Raw genomic sequence first — 20473 nt, 5'->3', positions numbered from 1 at the left:
GTACAAGACGTCCATTGCATTTCTCTAAAAGAACTAGATATGAATCAGGGATGGTCAATGGGTGTCCACAAATACTCCAGTCCACATATCACCATTAGCACCATCACACGTACAAATATCACCACTAACTATCACAATTATCACAAATCTATACTTAAAATGTATCAATGTTTTTGAAAATTGTATATCAAGTTCTACAGCTATACCTTAGGGTTGTATCTCAAGGGTCTAAACACTTGACAAGATAACCGCGTATTGTTGGGACCTGTAAAAGCAGGTGCTGGTAGAGAAAAAATAGAGGCAGCATTGGTGCACGATGGATATAAACCGATTAGTGTTGGAATAAAGAGACACGAAATCCGGACAATAACATTCTTAAGAAAATAGAATCAGATTAAACTCGGGACTAGAAAATCTCTGCTGCCGTAACAATATCCAGCATGCCTGTCCTGCGACATGTTTAAAAGCACAGCATTTACAGACAAGGATTCCAAACAGAACCCCCCACGGTGTATGCATGCAGTAAACAATGAGCATGCATCGTACAACTAGATTATGCCATTTAGATTCAGCATTACTTTTCTCCCGCATGTAGCGCTGCCTACCGTTATTGGATGTGCCATCCCTCAATGTTTCGTTCCTTGCTGAACATCCGCCGCTTCTACAGTTTAACGATCAACTCTTTATTCCTACAACAGGGGTCTAAGACATACTGAACTGTACAGTATAACAATAACTCCCAGCTTGTCATCCATCAACTTCTTCCAAATGCATTGCCGGTGTTGCATCTCGCAATACTCGACAGTGATGGAAGGCAGCCGATGGGGTAGATACATGACATTTCTACGGATACTCCGTTACACAAACGAAGATTCACCTTTGAGCGAAGTTAACAGCATGAGATGGGACTTCAACAACCCTAGATGGCGGAGTTTGCGGCCTTGAAGTACTAACATCAGTCACTCCAAAGTCAGCATGAAGAATGTCTGTCCCATTCCATCCAACACCAGCTGAAGTTGTTATAGTGAAGGAACTGATCATTCACACAGTGAAGTATTAATTTAATTGAAAAGAAAACCGAAAGAGCGGGAAGAGAGTGAAAAGAAAAAGGGGAACAATTTTGAAAAAGGATACAATCCGTCCTCCACATATCTGTAATGCTAACTTCGGCATCAGACAAAAGCCAGTAGTCTGCATCATTCTGTAACAATAACAACAAAATATTTAGTATTAGCAAGACTCTAAATATTTTGTCTATGTATACGTTGTTGAGCGTATACATGGTTCTGAAAAATCTTTTACGGGAGCATATGGAACTCCGCTTGCTCTATTTTTCTGGCAAAGGTTGCACTAGGTCCGACAAAAGCATCCACGTAACAAGTCTTCCTATATTTTGCTCAGCTTTCTGATATCATCATACAAACAAATAAAAGCGTACGTCTTATGTTGTACCTTCATATAACTATATGATAAGTAGTCCAGTTAACAATCTTCAAATCTGAGACTTATACGGAAGCTACACTAATTCTCTTGTCATTGTCAATAGTTGACTTTCAGTCTTGGAATGATGTTTTTCTCTTTTACCTTTGCAAGTTACATAAGCAGACAAATCAGTCAGAACAACAATACTTACATTAACATCAGAAGGAACAATCTTCATCATTCCCCCAGCAAACTCCTGAGAAGCGTTCATGTCAGAGCACATGTGATGAGCCTGCTGCAGCCAAGGCTCAATTTCCTTCCCGCTGCTTTCCACAGTTACCACTTCTGTTGTTGGGTGTTCGTTGGACCCAGAACCAGAAGCAATTGGAAAGTTCACAGGTGGTTCAGCACCATGCACATCCTCGAACTTTTCCTCAAATTGACTAACACCAAATAATACACACAAAACAATACACAAAAAAATAAAAAGGGAGAGGAACTCAAATGTAAAACGATATTCGTCCACAAAAGAAAAAAAGGAAACCGTACCTGACAAGGTAGACATCAATGGGCCCCATTGTGCTTCTAAGTATTATCCTGTATCTCCTCTGCGGATAGTCAACAGCCTGGTGCATATTGAAGAAGAATTCAGTTATGTATCAAAGAGAAAAGGAATATAAAACATTTACCTTCAGAAAAATTTATGCTTGACTTACTTCATCAGGATCTGGGACTTCCAAGGTGGTTCCATGTGGAGCTTTAATTGCTATCAGGGTTTCATTCTGAAAAAGAAAAGGCGTAATTAACCTAATGGAAAACACTAAACCATCATAGAAATCAGTGTTAGATGTGATGTGTGGAACTCACATGAAAGCAAGGTAGGCCCTTAATGTCATCTTCAGTCACAAAAAGCCACCTAGAGTAAGAGTAGAAGATAAGAATGTATTTGTATACATAGAAGCAAGTGACTAACAATACAAACATAAAAAAGAAAGACAAATTATATGAGAAAATCAATGGACAAGATGATACTTTCGGTTGTTTTCATCTTCGCTCAAATCCCTCAACTTTTCTTGCATCTCTCTGCACAAAGGTGGAGGCGTCAGCACTTTTCAAAAGTCTCAAGACAGAAAATTGGTGTCCAAAACGAAAATTAACCGCATAAACCTTATTCGATCATCTAATCTGCGCTCTTGTGAGGATAGGTTTTCAACTTCTGCCTGCAGGACACACCACAACTTAGGCTTTCAACTTGCTTAAAGAAGCTACTAAATTGTCAAAGTTTCTTTTAACACCATGATTTTTGTAGCAATCTAAACAGTTGACATTGTTGGTCTATAAATTAAGAAACATTATGTGAACCTGAGTTCAGCAGTTTTTATGTACTACAGACAAATCCCTGCTCGTGACAATTCAAAGAACAACATAATTAATATATAAATAAATAAGTTCCTGACCTTTGCATTACAAGAACTTGCAACATTGAAATACCTGTAATATAGAGAGATCACCATCCAACTCCCCTGGCATTGAAGCATCAAATCCCCTAATCAATCATTTAACCCATCCTTGTGTAAGTTTCCATGTGTACCAAATCTTATTAGAACTTGAAAATGAAAGGAAATTTTTATAATAAACTATCAAAGATTACTTCCAACGTATCCTGTTCTTCAGCTTCTTTTCAATGAGACCTATTCCTTCCAAAACATTTGTAATGTCATATATCCGCCTCTTCTGAACCTGTTTCATTTGTAAAACCGTCAATCAGTACACCACCAAATGCAGAGAATTTGTGTTAGTGTGTATATATATACACCCAGACAGAAAATGATTACCTCCAAAGTTTCTGCTGCTTTATTTAGATCAAGAATTCCATCCTCTGCACGCTTAATCAAATTAATGAACTTTTTTGTCAACAGACCTGGACAATTTAAGCACAGTTATATCAAAGTGACATCATACGACAGCCTTGAGAACTCTAAAAACCACACATGTCAAAGAGAAGAAAACTCATTCTCCAATTACCTAGAGAACTGTCATAACGACAGCTTCCGGCTGGAGTAGAAGGGGAACCTGCATGTTATTGTTGACAGAAGCAATCCAATTAGATTCTTAATATCTCAGAACAAGATAAGTCGACAGTTCAAGGTGTATTTAATCCAGGGAGAAAGAAGACTTTGTTAATATCAATAATGCTACGCAAGCTCTTTCTCGTGGACGGCTCCATCTGAAGCTCATCTTGGTGATTCGTTCAAGTTAGGTCAAAACTGTAGAGGTCAAGCAAAAAACTTAAGAGATAAGAAGACTCACCAACAATTGACACAGGCGTCTGAGGTCCGGATCTACCGCCCTTGGAAGCCTTTGACCTGTTGTTTACCCTTCCTCCTTTTGCAGACACAGGAGTCTGAAGGGGACTCTGTATAACATTAGTATTTCCAGGACTGTTGGTCCAATCACTGTATCCTACTTCATTGTTGTCCTTCCGAGTAAGTTGCTGAAAAACACCAGCGAAGTCAAAGGATGCTCATTAAAAAAATAGGCACAAGGCGACTTAGCAACCATACTAGTTAAAATGCAAAACTGTAGTGGCTATGCGACATTATGATCTTGGTGAGATGAACACTGGAAATCAATCTAGATGAAATGGAGGATGGAGAATGGAACCGCTATCGTTGTCATTATACCCAATTACCCTAATATAATATTGATTTATACACCTGATCAAGAAACTAACACACCCCATGAGCAACAATTGATTCTAAAAAGGAGCCAAATACTACAACTTGAAAGTCTACTTCCAAATCAGTACCTTCACTCCAGATTAGGCAACACATTTAAGTGTGATGCACCTCAACACCATATCATTTCTCAGTCTGCCCCTCATCGCCAACATTTAGCACAATACTTCACCTTGACAAGTTGCATTATGCACTAGACTTACAATTGTCGTTTTTTCCGGTTGCGACTAACAATTGCAGTTTTGGGTTAGCCAAACTTACAAATTTACAAAATAATTATAAATATTTTTAGAAGTACCACCAATTTACAATATATCTTAAGAAGCACTACCTTAAGAGGTAAGTGAACAATATTAGCTTATGACCTAAAAATTAGCATTTATGAGCTAATCCAAATCTTCTAATTACAAATTGTTCCCAATCTCATACAAAACCCTAAACACAAAAATCAATCACAATCACAATCACCAGAATTACCCTCAATTCTTTGAACAATTACAACGCAATTCACCCAAACAAACCAACGCAGTGAGATTGACACAATGGTATCCATGGAAAAGACAACAACTCACAGGAGATCGAACAAGAATAGCTTCAGGTTCTTGGTCCCCAGCTCTGCGAGGACCGCCGGCGAATCGATGATAATTGTCGGAAGGGAACGGCTGCGGCTTCGTGGACTCGAACGCGAGGTGACGCCTCAACGGCGGCAGAATCTGGGAGCCGCCGCCACCGGTAGCTGCCGTCGCCGGCGGTGCTTGGCGGTTGGGAGCTCGAGCGAAGCCGGACATAGAGGGATCGACCGGCTCGAACTAGCGGCGCTCTCCGATTGCCGAGAGACGACCGGAGAAGGAGAGAGGTGGATCTTCAGGTTTGGGGAATCCGGATAGAATCGGAGGGAGGGCGGAGGAGGGCGGGGCTTTAGGGTTTATGGGGAGGCGAAATGGGATCCGAGAAGGGTAGAGAGAGAAAGAGAGAGGGGGTTTAGAGAGAGAAAGTGAGGGTTAGAGAGGGAAAGTGTGTTTATGGGGGTTAGGGGAAGAGCAAGCAGAAAACGAGGGAAGGGAGGGAATTTTTAGTTTCGGATAGATGTGGAGGGAACACGGCGAAAAAAATTAATTTGTTAACTTTTTTTCCTATTTTCCACCCCTGCAATTTTCGTATTTGTGTTGTTGCCCTAGGAGAATATATAATAAAATAGAATTAGAACAATTAAAGAAAATATCAAAACAATTAAAAGTTGACTTGTACAAAATTGTCACTAGGTCAATTTTTCTTCATCTGTATAGTTTTAGTTTGAAGTATAACTAAAGAAGATCCATGATATATGGTTAAAAAAATTATCAAATCGAGTGGTAGCTTGAACTCATTTGGTTAGTGGAATGAGCTCTTCGAGAATAAACTTCTCATGCTCATTCCTATGCGAGAAGGGAACACTTTCTTTTCAATGTTTAGAAATAATTGAAAAATGTAAACGAGGGAATACCATTTTTATTTCATTTCCACATCTAGTTTATGGGGCAAAAGAATCAAATGCGTATATTTTTTTCAATAAGAACGTTACGTTTCACATTCAAAAGTGGTATATTAAACAACTTGGATAATTACAAAAAAAAAAATGCTTTAAATGTCTTCCCAAGTCGTGGACAAAAAATTTCAAAAGATGGTCAAACGCATGAAATACCCTCTTTATAGGTATGTTGTAGGTTTTCTAATTTTATTGTTGATGTACCAAACATGGGATTTTTTCACATACTTATTCACAATCTTCTAGTCCGCAAAGCAAACGAAAGAGATATGACTAAAGTTAACGTGAATGCGATATTTACACTATAATAAGATACAAAAAACTACGTTTAGATATTATAGATTTATCAAGACCAACATAAACAAAGTAATCCAAAATATGTTATTCTAATTATAACTCGAATTTGCCACATCCTTCAATTTTAAAATAAAGATACAATTAGACAATAAGTTAGTTGATTAAGTCGAGGCACATACAGGGACACGAATGAGAAATAAAATGTAAAAAACACCAAAAGGGGAAAAATGGTATACAGGATGGCCATTTTCGAATTATCCCAAAAGGATGGGGCAAAAGTGCAACGTGCTAATAGAAAAGGCGACAAACGAAAACTACAAGAAGAATCGCCGATCCGCGCCTTTATTTGGCTTTAAATAATTTATTTTCTGATCACTTGACGGCTCATTTCTCATAGTCTCTCACATCTCCTCCAACCCTAACTTCCCCAACTAACTTCAGCTAACAACAACGTACATATACTTTTGTGAACTTACCATTTGACGGAAAGTTAAGGGCTTGTTTGGTATTTGATTTGAGTCTAGATTTTTTTTAACTAAAAAACAATTTTTAACTTTCAGAGTGAAGCAAATTATCAAACAAGTCTATTTTGCAAAATTGAACTTGAAAAATTTTAAAACAGCCCGTATTATTTGAGAACAACGAAAGTCAAGTTTTAGAGTTTTTTGTTAAATACTCTAATTTACGTATTATCAATTCGTATCTCTCATCTCTCATTTCTCACGTGGGATTCTCTCTCTACCTAATGTGCTTCTATCTTCGATCAAGGGTGATGTTGAGTTCCTCGGCTCGAGACGTGATAGATGAAGACGGTATGTCACGGTGTTTGCGTATCGTTAGTCATGGTGTTCCCCTACCGTTCGCCGGTAAAATCCTGACCGAATTTCTACAATCTCTCTTCTGATGTCATCACTTTACTCACTCTCCTTTGGCAGCTCCACCAAGGAATTGGAGTTGTTGGTAGGTCTTTTTTCAATTGTTCAAGATTTGAAAAAAAAAAATCAATTTCAAACCAAACAAGATTTTTAATCTTATAAAAATTGTTCCTAAGACATGATCTTAGGAAATATTTCTAAAAATAATTATAAAAAAATTAATAGAAGACCAAACACGTCTTAAGCATTGCTTTTGAGCCGAGAAAATCTTCAAACTTTCGCCCCAAATTAATAAATAAAGTAGTTGACGAAAATCATCGTTAGCAATCCAAAATAGTCATTCTGCACCGACTCCCGACCCTAATGACTAGAGTAAATTTGTAAAATTGGAAATAGACCTTATATATAATATATTTTCAATTTTCTAAATCATCGGAAACCGAATTTGTACACCACAAAGGAGAAGTGGTCAAAGGAATAGAAGAATTACAACAAAACTCCAACCTATCGCGAAACTTTGCCTCGCTCGTCTTTAACAACACCGGCAGCGGAAAACAAACCCCCTTCTCCACGCACCGCTGGTGCCGCGGCCGAATCCGATTCTCCAAGCTGAACGAGAAGTAGTGCGGAAACTCCCTCAGCTCCTTCATCTCCCTCCCCATCTCCACCACGAAGTAATTGAATTTCGGCTCGAAGTTTTGCTCGATGCTGTAGCAGAACAGCTGCGGGAACCGCCGGAACATCGACAGGGCGTCGCGGCGGGAGAAGCCGATCTTTTCGAGGTAGTCGATTCGGGGCAGGAGCTTGTCTTCCACGCTGCAGGAGAGGAGGGAGGTGTGTTTGTTGACTTGGGAAATGCCGATGCTCTGGAGGAATAACAGGGTGGGGCGGAGGCGGGTTTTGACGCTGCAGGCGAGGAGTCTGGGGCGGCGGTTGATGACGCGGCGGAGATCAGAGCCGTTGACGTGGGCTTCCCGAAGGAGGAAGGTGAGGATTGGGACGATTTCGGCGACGCGGGAGGAGAGGATTTCGGGGCACATGCCAATGAGGCGGCGGAACTCCGGGGAGGTGAAGCCGATGGAGGTGAGGAGAAAGTGGACGGTGGATTTGATGTGGGAGAGAGGCGAGGAGAGGATGGGAGGGTGGTGGTTGATTAGGGAGAAGAAGTCGAGGCCGATGGAGTCGAGGTAGAGGACTTTTTCTTGGAAGTCGGAGTGGGGGTTGGGGGTGGTTGGGGGTCTGAGGGAGTGGAGGGGGAGGGAGACGGTGGTTTTGGTGGCTGAGAGGATCGGGAAGTGGGGGGTTTTCTTCGGCGGCGGAAAGGAATGGGAAGAGTCATGGTGAGAGGAGGAGGGGGATTGGGGTTTGGGAACGGGAACGGGATTGGAAATGGAGGAGAAAAGGGGCTGTTTGGTGGCGGCGATGGCGGTGGAGAGGAAGTGGGTTTCTTGCATTTGGTTGGTTGGTAGTTGTTTTGGTGCAGCTGGTCATGGCGGAGGACTGAGGAGTGTTGTTTTGGGGGAAAAGAGGGAAGAAGAAGATAAGGCTTAATATTCTCCAAACAATATCATTGTGGAGAATGTGATTGGTCAGGGATAGAGGGAGAAATCAGTAATCTACCACGAATGGGCCGGGTTAATAAATTGGATATTACCCGAGTCCAGTCTAATCTAGTCAGCCACAGAGTAACTTTGCCTAAGAGGGATATTTTGGGCTTTTTATTCTTCATTGATAGACTGATGGTCATGATTGGATATTAAGGAAAGAGATCTCTTCCACTAAAGCTCACATATTAAGTGATCCGGAATTTTGAAATTCGATCCAACGGTTAAAATTATTATAATTTTTAAAAATGATCTTTGTTTTTAACTGTCGGATCAAATTTTAAGGGCCCGAATCACTTGATCCATAGGCTTTGATGAAAGAAATCATCTCTAGATCTCTTTCCGGATATTACAAAGGAAGGCTCTATATACGTCTCCAAAAAATCAGTAAGTTATTTGTGGTAATTTTATATATAGGTATAAGAGTTTTTTATTTCAAATAAATTTGATTGATGTCTTGAGACAAAATATAGGTGTACAAAGAACCACTAGTCTCGAAATAGGAGGCAGATTCTCTGCCCCTTCCACTTCCCGTGCCTTTATATTTGTGTGGTCACTGTTAAGTCATGTCAACATTTTATATTACTATTCCTTTTTATCTTATTATCTCTATAAAAAAACAATATAAAATGTTGACGTGGCTTAATCGTGACCACACAAAACGGGAGAGCATGAGAAGTGGGAGGGCAGAGAATTTGCCTCCCTCAAAATATGTTGAAGTAAAATGATAACTGCACTTTTTTTTTTCTTCCTGCATATTTTGCTAGTCAGGAAATGCTAAGGAGGCTCTTGCAAAAGTGAAACTCTCTATGGACTTTCCATCACTTCATGTAGTGGGCACAATTCCTATACAAACATATTAAAACATTCTGTAAAAAACATAAAAGAGTCTCAGTTTGAAATAGTCTCCTTAGCATTTCTCTTGCCAGTTTGCTTAATCTTGATTGATGTTTTTGTTTGATATGTTAAATTCGATAGTAAGAAATTTTAAAAAAATGTGGGTAGAAATAGAAAAATCAGTATTTAGATTGAATGAATTTAAAAAAAAAAATTAATGTATTATAACAAAGTGTGTAAGAGATAAAAAAGAGTATATGAAAAGTTGCACCCAAATTTTTATATGTATTATTACCTAGATTTCCGGTTGCCCCGGATGTATGGAGCCGGTTGGCCGGTTCAGTTGAAGACTACCAAACCTCCCTCTCCTACCGACCCCCCTACTACTTATCCTCTCACTGTCCCCCAACCCTTTTCTTCACCTCTCACCCCACATCACCCACTATTGGCCACTGACTGACTTGAGTGGCTGAGCTCTCCATAACCACCATGGCTGCCTCCACCGCCGCCCTCATCTCCTCCGCCCCCTCCCGCGCTTTCTCCTCCTCCAAATCCACCCCTCTCGTCGCCGCCTCCTCCAAACCCATCTCCCAAACCCTGAACTTCCCCAAATCCATCCACGGCCTCCACCTCCCCCGCGTCGCCCATTCCGCCTCCCTCTCCCGCGGCGGCTCTCACGCCCGGAAGTCCTTCGTCGTCAAAGCCTCCGCCCGTGAGCTTCCCCTCGTCGGAAATGTTGCTCCTGATTTCGAAGCCGAGGCTGTTTTCGACCAGGAATTCGTCAAGGTCCAATCTTTAATTTAATTCATCGTTTTTGTTTTGTTTTGCAATCGCATCTGTATTTTGATTTTCCGGTCTGTTTGGTATTTGCTTCTGAGAGATTTAAATTGATTCTGGTTCATACAAGTGCTTTCTAGAGAAGGACCTGCCGGATGCTTCGTCAAGAAGCACTTCTATGTTCTTTAAGGAAGCATTTGGACTTCGATAGAAACTTCAAACATGTTTCAAATAAAATAACTTCTAGCATAAGCTTCTGAGCAGAAGTGCTTCCTATAGAAGGGGTTCCAAATGACTAGTGAGCCCTTTGTTTCATTTCAATTGAATTGAAGATTTGGTTTTGGATTTCAGGTCAAGCTCTCTGAGTACATTGGGAAGAAGTATGTGATTCTCTTTTTCTACCCATTGGACTTCACGTTTGTTTGTCCTACAGGTAAGCATGGTTTCGCAATCAACATTTCTGCATACAAATTTTTAATCTTTATTGGATTCTGGATGAATCTAACTGAATCTGATTGATTTGTTCAAAATTTTATAAACCCGTCTTGCAGAGATCACCGCATTCAGCGACCGCCATGCTGAGTTTGCAGAGCTCAACACAGAAATCTTGGGTGTTTCAGTTGACAGTGTGGTATGTTGCCCTGCTCCCCACTTTCTTCAATACCACAATTTGCCACACATACCACAAAAAGTCAATATTCTGCCTATATACCACGAAAAAGTTCGGCCTAGAAATGTTGTAGCCGTGTTCTCTTGCAAAGGTCAATAGCTGCATAACGCACATGCGATGATATGCTAAGTTGCACCTTGAACTATATGCATGCTTAGTTCTTTTGATGAGTAAACAAATAAGTACCGTAACATGAGTTCTAAAAGTGTCAATTTTATGCATTGGGATTTTTGACTTCGAAATGAAACTGGACTCGTGGTATGGGTCGTAGACAATGCATGTGGTTTTGGTTGAGCCAAAAGATCAATTCCCGTTGTTGGTGGAGAAAGAATACTTAATAGACAAGGAGGATATTCAACCAAGAAAAATAATAGCAAAGTTTAAATAGAAATTGAATCATCTGGAATACTATAATTGAGGTTAATCAAACAGAGTTACTAAGATTGGCGACATTGGAGAGTTGTGTTCTAGCTGATGGTTGATGAATGATGTGAATCTACGTATTTTCTGCTTTTTTTTCTTTATGTACATCTACCTTGTGTGTCTGTGTGTCTCTCTTCGATGTAAAATAGTTTTAAAATTGCTGTTCCTTAGACTGGTAAGATGAAATTATGTTGGCCTTATACATTTTTTTTCTTTTTTTCGTTTTTTTTTTTTTTTGTAGTTTTCCCACCTTGCCTGGGTCCAAACTGATAGGAAATCTGGCGGTCTTGGAGACTTGAAATATCCACTGATCTCTGATGTCACCAAATCAATTTCAAAATCTTATGATGTGCTGATCCCAGACCAGGTATGATATGTAATTATAATTGATTCTGAAATTAATGAATCATAAACTTGTGAAATACTCAGTGCTGTGATATTCTGGATTATTTAGATGTTCGGTTTCTCTGTGATAGGGAATTGCTTTGAGAGGACTCTTCATTATTGACAAGGAAGGCGTCATTCAACACTCCACCATCAACAATCTTGCCATTGGCCGTAGTGTAGATGAGACTAAGAGAACGCTCCAGGTAAACATATTCATCAAGTCCAAATTAGAAATAGGATGCTTTAGTTTCCAAGATCTGCCATACATCTGAGAATTTCCTCGTCATGTTTCCTATTACATTTTATAATCGGTTTTTGTTGCTTCCTTTCGTTGCCTTTGTTGGATTCCGCAGGCCTTGCAGTACGTGCAGGACAACCCGGATGAAGTTTGCCCTGCTGGGTGGAAGCCTGGGGAGAAGTCCATGAAGCCAGACCCCAAGGGCAGCAAAGAGTACTTCTCGGCAATATAAAGCTAGTACATTGCATATCATTATCCATGTCGGATTCAAATAGGGAGGTGTAAACGAGTTTTGTATTTGTGTAATCTCTTTTTTCAGTCCTTTGTTATTTTGAGCATCAGCATGTCACAATAAAACCCAATCGATGGGGGTTGCACGACACGTTTGTTCAGCGTATTCAAGCAGCATACAATTTCGTTCATCACTTTCTCTTTTATCATGGAAAGAGGCCAAGCCTACGTAACTTTGTGATCTGAAACTTGTAAGATGGAATAATCATCATTCCTCTTCTATTTTGCATTTTCCGGGCAAAGGTTGGTGCGGTCTGACTAATCTTCAAATCGTCATCTTATTCAGCATTTGAAGGGAGGACAAGATAATACAAGCTGAATAGTCATTGAATACGATCAACCGGTTACTTTTAGTATCGTTGTGCAATTTGATTACTCAAGTAGTTAGTTCAGTATGGAGTTCCGCTGTAAAGCCAGTCGCAAAAATGCGGAGCAACTTAAATCTTTATAAGCGCATGTAAGGTCCTTTAGTTCTGAGATGTGTGATTCATACTTTCAAACAATTGAGATTTGGCGTTGTTTCAACCTTACCCTGGTTTCTATACCTAGTGAGTTAAGTAGCACACGAAATTCGAATTTACGACTTCTGGTGGAGTCTAAACTTTTGAGGAATATCACATGACTGCTTAGTATAGCAGCAGTGCTAAAGACTTTGAGCAAGTAAATTGTATCCACCAAAGAGAAGTGACCATTATCCATTTCTCTACTAATCCCTGTAGCTCGTCTTTGGAGTTTGGAAGGCAAATTGAAGGAAAAGCTTTTGGAATGGAAGGAGTCCTGCATTCTTCAACACTAACCCTTCCCATTACTTGTCATCAAATCTCCAAAACCCAAATCCTGAAAACAGCAAACCACAACCACAAACAAAGCCCAAGGCTAAGGATCTCCACGTTCCCAGCAACACAGGGAACCAAAACTGGCAAGAAATTCCCAACAATATCGGCAGCAGCAGTGGTTGAGCCTTCGCAGCCTCTTGATCTAACAGAAGACAACATTTGAAAGGTCTTAGCCGATGCAAGGGTTGAATTCGGGCGGCTCTTCGACACTTCAGTTGGCATGACAAGTTGAACTCTTTATCTTCTATGTATTTTGTTTAGTTTCTGGTGGTGGGAAATCAGTTAAGATAAGGAGATGACTTGCAGGACAAGTAGAAACTGGACGGACCCATTGTGAAGATCAGTCTTAAAGGCCGGTTTTGGCACCAACGGAGCGTGGTTCTGGCTAGACTGGCCAATTATCTGAAGCAGAGGATCCCTGTGAGTTAGTTAACCCCAACTGATCAGGATCACTTTATTTTTTACACTTGAACATTACTGTCTTAGTCTTTCAGTGATGAAAATCTTGTTCTTGTTCGATCTCAGGAAATTTTGGAGGTTGATATAGAAGATGAGAAACAATTGGATGACAGCCCTGCAAACTTTTAGAGGTACTCACTGCAGCTTACACAAAACAGCAGCAACTTGTACTATGCTAAATTACCTTAAATTTGGTTTCCAGCAGATGTGGACTCGGCCAGTTGGTTAGGTTTGTGCATGCACGCTCCCTGACAACCCAAAGTTTGAATTCCCTTCCTTGCAAATTAGAGTAGATTATATTATCGTTATGTCTATGGTTCCCCAAACACTAGAAAAACAGCTTTGGGCAGAAATCATATGTATTTTTAAGTCAACAGTTGTATCAAATTTTTCCAAGGAGAGTAGTGTGTGTGTGTGTTTTTCTTTTTTTACCACATACGATCAAATTAGAGTAGTCTATGTTTCTCAGAGAGAAATTTAAGCTAGATATAGAAGGTACAACTTTATATGTCAGTCCAACTGTAATAGTTAGGGATTAGTTGTTTAAGTAGTTAAGAGCGTTTATCCACGCATTTAAAATTCTGTGTTTATATCTAAATATTTGGATCCAATGTAGAAGTGGTTAAAAAGTACTTTAGGTCAGTAGATAAATTTCAAGCTGATATCATGATTATGATTTTGAATTTTTCTAATGTGGATTCCCTTTATATAATAAGTGCGAAACAATGCAAACGCGAAGAAATACAAAAATAAACCAATCCCACAAACACAAGGACTTAAGATGTTCACTCAATATGAGCTTTGTTGTCAAGTTGCCACAAGATTCCCACCATCAAAGAAGAAGAACAAACTCAAGTGTTTCCTCACACTCACTAGATCGATCACGATTATACTTTTAACACAATTTAATACACGTTAAGTGTCTATGCATCCATGCGCAAGTGATTAACAATCGTTGATTGGTAGGAACCAAGCATCAATCAAATCTCTTTATAGTTATGTTAAATTTCAAGTCTCTTACGAAGATCAAGTACACCCTTGAATTAGCACATAAGCAAGCAACTTACATTTTCTTGAACTCGTCATTCTTTTTATTAAATAAAATGAACATGTTTCGCATTTTCCCACTTTCTTTTTTGGTATTTTTTCCAGTTGTATTAGAAATTTAGAAGCCACCAAAGTATCTAAGAACTTGAGCAAAAGATTTGCAGATAACCTTTTTTTTTTAGGAAAATTAATGAAAAAAGCTTGAAAACTTTGAGTTTTAACGGTAAGAACAAAATAAAGAGTAAAGTGAATAGTATCATATTTGACTTTTTAGTGTAAAAATATAATTTTTGGTTAAAATGAACAGTACCACAGACTTTTCGTTAAAACTCCATTCCCCACCCCCTCCCCCCTCTCTCGTACTACCAACAACAAGGGAAGCCTTAAGATTTATTGACTATTGAGTTGACCTTTGAGGGTGAGGATCTTATTCTGATTCAATTAGATCTATACCTTATCTTAAAGCCTTAATCAATTGCAATTTGGACATTAATAAACTTCATGTGCCTCACATGCTGACACCACCTGGCTTTTAGAACCTAGTCAACAAACTGTCCTCAAGTTTCATGACAAACTATTTTTAATTAGAAAATGTCTAAGAGATCATATTTTATAAAATCACATTATGTGACGATTAATAATTGAATTCTTTATTTAAATCATTAAAGAAAGAATTCAACTATCAACCGTCATATCTCTTATTTGTTTGTTGTAAATTCAAACTCAAAATTATGAATTGAATTGGTTAAGTGGTCTTCTGTCAATTCAGTTGTCATGTTGCTTAAGCTGCTGTAACAAGAAGTCTGCTTAATACGCTATATATGCATGAAACAAAAGCCCTTTTCTTAATGATTAATACGTAATCGGTCAAATATTTTTCTTATTTTTTCATATGGTGGGAAGAGTGAATGCTCCTAGTCAATTGAGCTACAAATCTCTAGTAATCGAATATTTTACCGAAAATAAAATAGTTATTCAGTCTCTTGTGACATGTATTCATGTCAACTTCAAAAACAACAATATCCACTTTTGAACTTTTGAGGACCATATGACAAGTTTGCAACACATCTTTTCGTATATTCTCCTGACATTGTCCTCACAAATTTAAAGAAACTGTAGATGCCCAGAAGACATCGTCACAAAAGAATCGACACGGTAGAACAACCATGTAGCTAGCCAAGAAGAAACTTGAATTGATTCCTTCAGAGTTTTACAAAAAGGGCAAGCATTTCCTTCATTTTCTAATTTTTTTTTCCTCTTTTCCTTCGAACTAAATATATTATAAGAGGACTTTGAGAGAGTTTCTGGCTTAAGCTACAAAAACAAAAACCCTGAGAGAGTTTCTGGCTTCAGCTACAAAAACAAAAACCCAAAGTTCCTATGCTGCTGCTGCTGCCGCTGATGATGTACGGTGTCATACCATATATTAACCGTATATACTGTGAAACCAAAACGCAAAAAATAAAAAGACTTCTGCATGATCAATCGAGCAAACACATCACGTGGCCACTCCTGGTTCAGATACATAGCTTATTCTGTCCATCTCTTCCCACACCAACTTTGATGTTACTTCATCGAGCTCTGGTACATATTCCTGGGGCCAAAAAACCAAAACATATCATTAAGTAAATTTGTAAATTACAGTGTAAATTAAGGTGTAGTTAAATAACAAAAAGGGTTAGTTCGTACTAATCTTCCCTGACGAAACTATACGAAAATACATTTTCTTTCGGTAACGTGGAAGGCTCAAGCACAACTTACAAAAACTAAGCAACAACTCTTTCCGACAAACCCTTGGTAAATCTTCTAACAAATCTAAACCTAGGTATTGATAATAGCCAACTTTAGTTGAGAAACCCAAATGCATGCAACCGGTGACAAGAACGCCTTTTCCCCAACCCAGCATTGTCGCCAAGGTTAGCTGGATAGGGTTGGGAAGGACCCAAATTTTCAACCAGATTGAACCGGACCAACCCATAAGCATGATGTTATAGTGTGTAAAAAAATGGTTCTCATTTTATTGTACAAAGGAAATTTCTCCATTTTTGGTTACATAAAAAATCCAAGCTTAAAGTCTACTTTGTCCAGACCATCCTTATATTACTGAAACTTCAGCACATGCATAGGATCAGTGGGAAATCCATGAGCATCAATGTGGCATAGTTTGAACACTACAAGGACTTGGAGTGTACAATCCGTAACACATGAATCAGGTCCGTTAATATTTATCTTGATGATCATATTCTGTTCTATGATGCATATGATATGATGAAAAGAGGCACCAAGCATACCTCCAGTTGTCTGACCAATTGCTTGGCTGTTGGAGCAGACACGATAATGTGACGTGCAGTAGGAGAAATAAAGCCTTCATCAACGGCCTTATCGATGAAACACAGCAACGAATTGTAGTAACCGTCCACATTCAAAAGCCCCACCTACAAAAAACAAGTAATTCTCACTTAATTATTTAATCAATCAACCAATTAATTAATAATATCCAACTTCAAACATCCATTTAATCTCCATATTATATGAATGTTGTTCATATGTCCTCATTGTCTTGTGACCAACAACACCCTTCTTTGACCAACAACCTCTCTTTTTTTAAACCTAAAAAGATAAGAAATGCGAGGCTTTCTCCCATTCAAAAGGAGATCCTCCAAATAATCAAACCACCTAATCTTATGCTATCTTTCCATGTGAATTAGAATTAAGTACCACATGCATTGATTCTCTATATCAAACTTCCTCATACATCCATACCACACAATTAGATTGACTCACATCATCACAATATCATCTCCCTTCAGCTTTGCTAGCTTAATTTGTATGGAATTATAGATGAGAGAGAGAGAGAGAGAGAGAGAGAGAGAGAGAGAGAGAGAGTCGTGTACTTAGAAACATGATAAATTAACTAATCATAGACACATGATAGACTTATTTAGTCATGGAGACAAGAGACATGATAAAATATTCTTTAATATGAAGAAAATGATTGTTAATTAGTGTTTAATAGAAAATTTGAGGATATCAACAACAACCATCTACAACATCATAACCACATTTGAACAAACAAGAAACATGGCATCATGTGAGGGATTGCTTTCTTGTAAAGTTTTGAATGCTTTATAAAATTATTTTTGACATTCAAAACCCCTGTATAGAAAGGGGTGCATAAATATTAAGAGTATTTCTTACAGGTTTGCGGTGGATTCCAAGCTGAGCCCAGGTAATGACTTCCAGCAATTCTTCCAGGGTACCATAGCCACCTGAACATAATAATTGCAATTAAAGGGTTTTACAAAACAATTGAGAGTTGATTTGGATAATGGTTCACAACTTCACATGCACATGGATGGCTTTCAACCCTTGATCCATGTAAAATCAGAGTAGGATCAACATACATCAACATTTAACAATCACCTATGCACACGAGGAAGACCAACTTTAACATTCATTAACATTAATAATGACATTTGTGACATGTCCGGTTCATGGATCAAAACCATACCAGGGAGGGCAATAAAAGCATCAGCTTGACGGGCCATCTCGGCCTTCCTTTGGTGCATATCTGAGACAGTTCTCACTTCTCCAACAGTTTCACCAGTTATCTACAATAATTTAATCAAATCACATTATTAATTAATCATTTAGAGATCGGCAAAGCCCCAAATGATCACTTCAAATCACATTTAAGTTTTTAAATGTACCTCTCTAGGCATTAGGGTCCTTGGAATAACTCTGCAAAAATACCACATCAACATATATTTACGAGCAAACTGCTATATATTAACAAAAGAATTTACAAAATGTTTCACATGGGCGAATAGACATATACTTGAAAATTAACTGATCAAATATTTGGCAAGAGGCATTGACCATACTAATTTTCTGCGGTTGTGTAAGACCAAGAGCTCTTACATAACAGGGAAAGCAGGCTTTTCACAAAATGCAGTGTCACTTCCTCTAAAAGTTTCCATACTTTTACTAAATAGCTTTTCAAGTTCTATAAATCTTTCTAACTGGGAACTCCAGAGGGAACTGACATTGTAAGAACTTAAAAGGAGGTTAACTTTTAGGCTTACTTTAGATCACATTAATTTAAGTGGTTTCGAACCATGTTCACAATATCTAGAAGACACAATAATTTTCCATAAATATGTGAACCTTTTTGTCCCAATAAGAAAAATAAAGGGCAAGGGAATGCACAAATTTCATTATATAATATGGGGGAGCATTTGATCCTAGATTCCTATGTTGTCTGCCTTTGTGAACCCAGTTAATTAACATATAACTGGGACTAATTTTGCATGGTATGGTTCAATTCAATAAAAAATAAGAATGTAACCAATTTGGCCAATCATTTCATTAGGGTAACCTATGCGTGTGGTGTGTGTACGAGTGAGAGAGGAGAGAGAGAGAGAGAGAGAACAACAAACCCTAGGACATGGCGCCCGCCATCATGAACTGCCTGAGAAACAAGACCCATCAATCCCACGCTTCCACCACCATAGACCAGATCAATCCTTCTCTCCACCTTCAAAACACATCGAAATTCAAAACCCATCAACACGTGTCAGAAACCGAGTTCATCATAAAATACAAAAAAAAGAAGTGCATGATTTGATTGAAACAAACTAGAAGAGATGGCAACAACAATAAGTAATAGTATGTTTCAGTGGATGGAATGAATGAATGAATAAAACCCTAGCTAGCTAAAATAGGCTATTGAGTGAAAATTATTTATTTAAAATTTTTAAATCATGTGTGTGTGTGTCTATATATATATATTTCTTGTCATGGAAACCCATAAACAAAAATCATGGAGATGAGGTTCAGTCATGGAAGCTTGTGAACACGCTTAAAAGAGTCATGATACCGAGAGAGCACGTTTGGTTCCCTCCTGGCCTGGAGAGAAAGAATTAATTAAAATCAAAACTCAGATCATGCAAGAAAGCTGCTTAACTGACAGCCAGTTTACAGCTTGCACTCTCCTTCCTCCCTCTCTGTCTCTCTCTCTCTCTCTCTCTCTCTCTCTCTCATGCCAAACGTAAACCCTAATCAGGATCAATGCTAGCTAGCTCCAGGTCTTGAACAATCATAAGCCCACGTTGAACGCCTGTTTGGTTGCAACACGCAGCCCTCCACACCCCCCACACTACTTGAGAAATAGAAGCAAACCTTAGACCTGAAATCAACCAAGTTGGCCAGAGCAGTGTCCTTCCGCTCTGAACCCACGTTCGTATCCCCATTCCCTTAGTTTGCTTCTGTTTCTTGTTATAAAAATCAAAGAAAATATGGCTTTTCTGAATCCCAAGAGTAGAATCGTTTGCAGAAAACCAACATAGATTAATTTGGCATATATGCACATATATACGATTAAACAATTTCTAGGAAACATTCTTTTGGTGATGAAACGTTCCAATTTGTGCAGGAATTTTGGAACCCGAACGGATGAATATATAGGACGAACAAAAAATAGGAAAGAAATTGAAAGATAAATTATAAAATGAATTGAACGTTGTTTACCAGCTCCTTCCCAAGTTCAACAGCAGATTCTTGGTAGCTGGCTTTCTTCCCTGAACTGCTACCACAAAAAACACAAATCCTATTGAATCTGGACTTTGTCTCTTCCATCTCTCTCTCTCTCTCTCTCTCTCTCTCTCTCTCTCTCTCTCTCTGTGATCTCAGAGAGAATAATGATAATGATATTCTGAGCAACTGAGGGAGCGGGATGGATGGTTGGGAATGAAAACAAAGTGAGTATTTGTTTATATGGGAAGAATATGTAACGCCTTGGCCAAGTAATTGACATTTATATTTGTATGTATATAGGCATAGGGCTCTGTAGAGTCCAGAGCACTCAAGTTCTTATTTGGAAGGTTGAATAAATATTAAATGTATTGAGGAATATTTTAATAGAATTGTAGAAAGTTGTTTTTCCAAGGGAGGAAAAAAAATTTCAATCCGATGGGAATTTAGTAATAAGTTGGAGTAGTGATTCCATGCTTCGCATCGTCAGTTGGGGCATTACGGTTTTGGGTAAA

General features: G+C 38.7%; 4 protein-coding genes and 1 pseudogene across 6 annotated transcripts; 2 read left to right on the top strand and 3 right to left on the bottom strand.

Annotated features, from left to right (window-relative positions):
- Window positions 1-372: 372 nt before the first annotated feature.
- On the bottom strand, window positions 373-5250 carry LOC137713216 (transcription factor E2FA). 2 transcript variants are annotated; one of them, XM_088684243.1, is made up of 15 exons: window positions 4733-5250; window positions 3733-3916; window positions 3448-3495; window positions 3258-3343; window positions 3074-3162; window positions 2914-2968; window positions 2590-2642; window positions 2455-2505; window positions 2290-2338; window positions 2139-2204; window positions 1972-2048; window positions 1634-1865; window positions 1135-1201; window positions 878-1010; window positions 373-661 (listed from the first exon to the last, which is right to left on the bottom strand). In XM_088684243.1, exons 1-15 carry the CDS (start codon window positions 4946-4948, stop codon window positions 376-378), a joined length of 1692 nt encoding a protein of 563 aa, XP_088540369.1. In that variant the 5' UTR covers window positions 4949-5250; the 3' UTR covers window positions 373-375. The 2 variants fall into 2 exon arrangements, with proteins under 2 accessions (XP_088540369.1, XP_068308595.2); XM_068452494.2 differs by lacking the exon at window positions 373-661 and having other exon boundaries at window positions 737-1010.
- A 2006-nt stretch (window positions 5251-7256) lies between these two features.
- On the bottom strand, window positions 7257-8414 carry LOC137713683 (protein SEEDLING LETHAL 1, chloroplastic). The gene has a single exon (XM_068453016.2). It carries the CDS (start codon window positions 8309-8311, stop codon window positions 7274-7276), a length of 1038 nt encoding a protein of 345 aa, XP_068309117.2. The 5' UTR covers window positions 8312-8414; the 3' UTR covers window positions 7257-7273.
- A 1221-nt stretch (window positions 8415-9635) lies between these two features.
- On the top strand, window positions 9636-12173 carry LOC137712850 (2-Cys peroxiredoxin BAS1, chloroplastic). The gene is made up of 6 exons (XM_068452024.2): window positions 9636-10084; window positions 10427-10508; window positions 10627-10706; window positions 11410-11535; window positions 11645-11758; window positions 11909-12173. The coding sequence occupies exons 1-6, from the start codon at window positions 9788-9790 to the stop codon at window positions 12023-12025; spliced, it is 816 nt and encodes a 271-aa protein (XP_068308125.1). The 5' UTR covers window positions 9636-9787; the 3' UTR covers window positions 12026-12173.
- A 146-nt stretch (window positions 12174-12319) lies between these two features.
- LOC148691441 (uncharacterized) lies at window positions 12320-13941 on the top strand (annotated as a pseudogene). The gene is made up of 3 exons (XR_015955769.1): window positions 12320-13147; window positions 13216-13340; window positions 13446-13941. The product of XR_015955769.1 is annotated as an uncharacterized LOC148691441 (transcript).
- A 1554-nt stretch (window positions 13942-15495) lies between these two features.
- Window positions 15496-20166, bottom strand: LOC137713861 (cytokinin riboside 5'-monophosphate phosphoribohydrolase LOG7-like). The gene is made up of 7 exons (XM_068453213.2): window positions 19956-20166; window positions 18866-18963; window positions 18137-18167; window positions 17938-18037; window positions 17625-17695; window positions 16718-16861; window positions 15496-16020 (listed from the first exon to the last, which is right to left on the bottom strand). Exons 1-7 carry the CDS (start codon window positions 20061-20063, stop codon window positions 15925-15927), a joined length of 648 nt encoding a protein of 215 aa, XP_068309314.1. The 5' UTR covers window positions 20064-20166; the 3' UTR covers window positions 15496-15924.
- Between the last annotated feature and the right edge of the window lie 307 nt (window positions 20167-20473).

This window comes from Pyrus communis, chromosome 14 (genome assembly GCF_041283825.1).
Source record: "Pyrus communis isolate YQ-2024b chromosome 14, ASM4128382v1, whole genome shotgun sequence".
In the NCBI taxonomy this organism is placed as follows: domain Eukaryota; kingdom Viridiplantae; phylum Streptophyta; class Magnoliopsida; order Rosales; family Rosaceae; genus Pyrus; species Pyrus communis.
The sequence above is the reverse complement of the archived record's forward strand: the minus strand, read 5'-3'. Positions and strand labels throughout refer to the sequence as shown.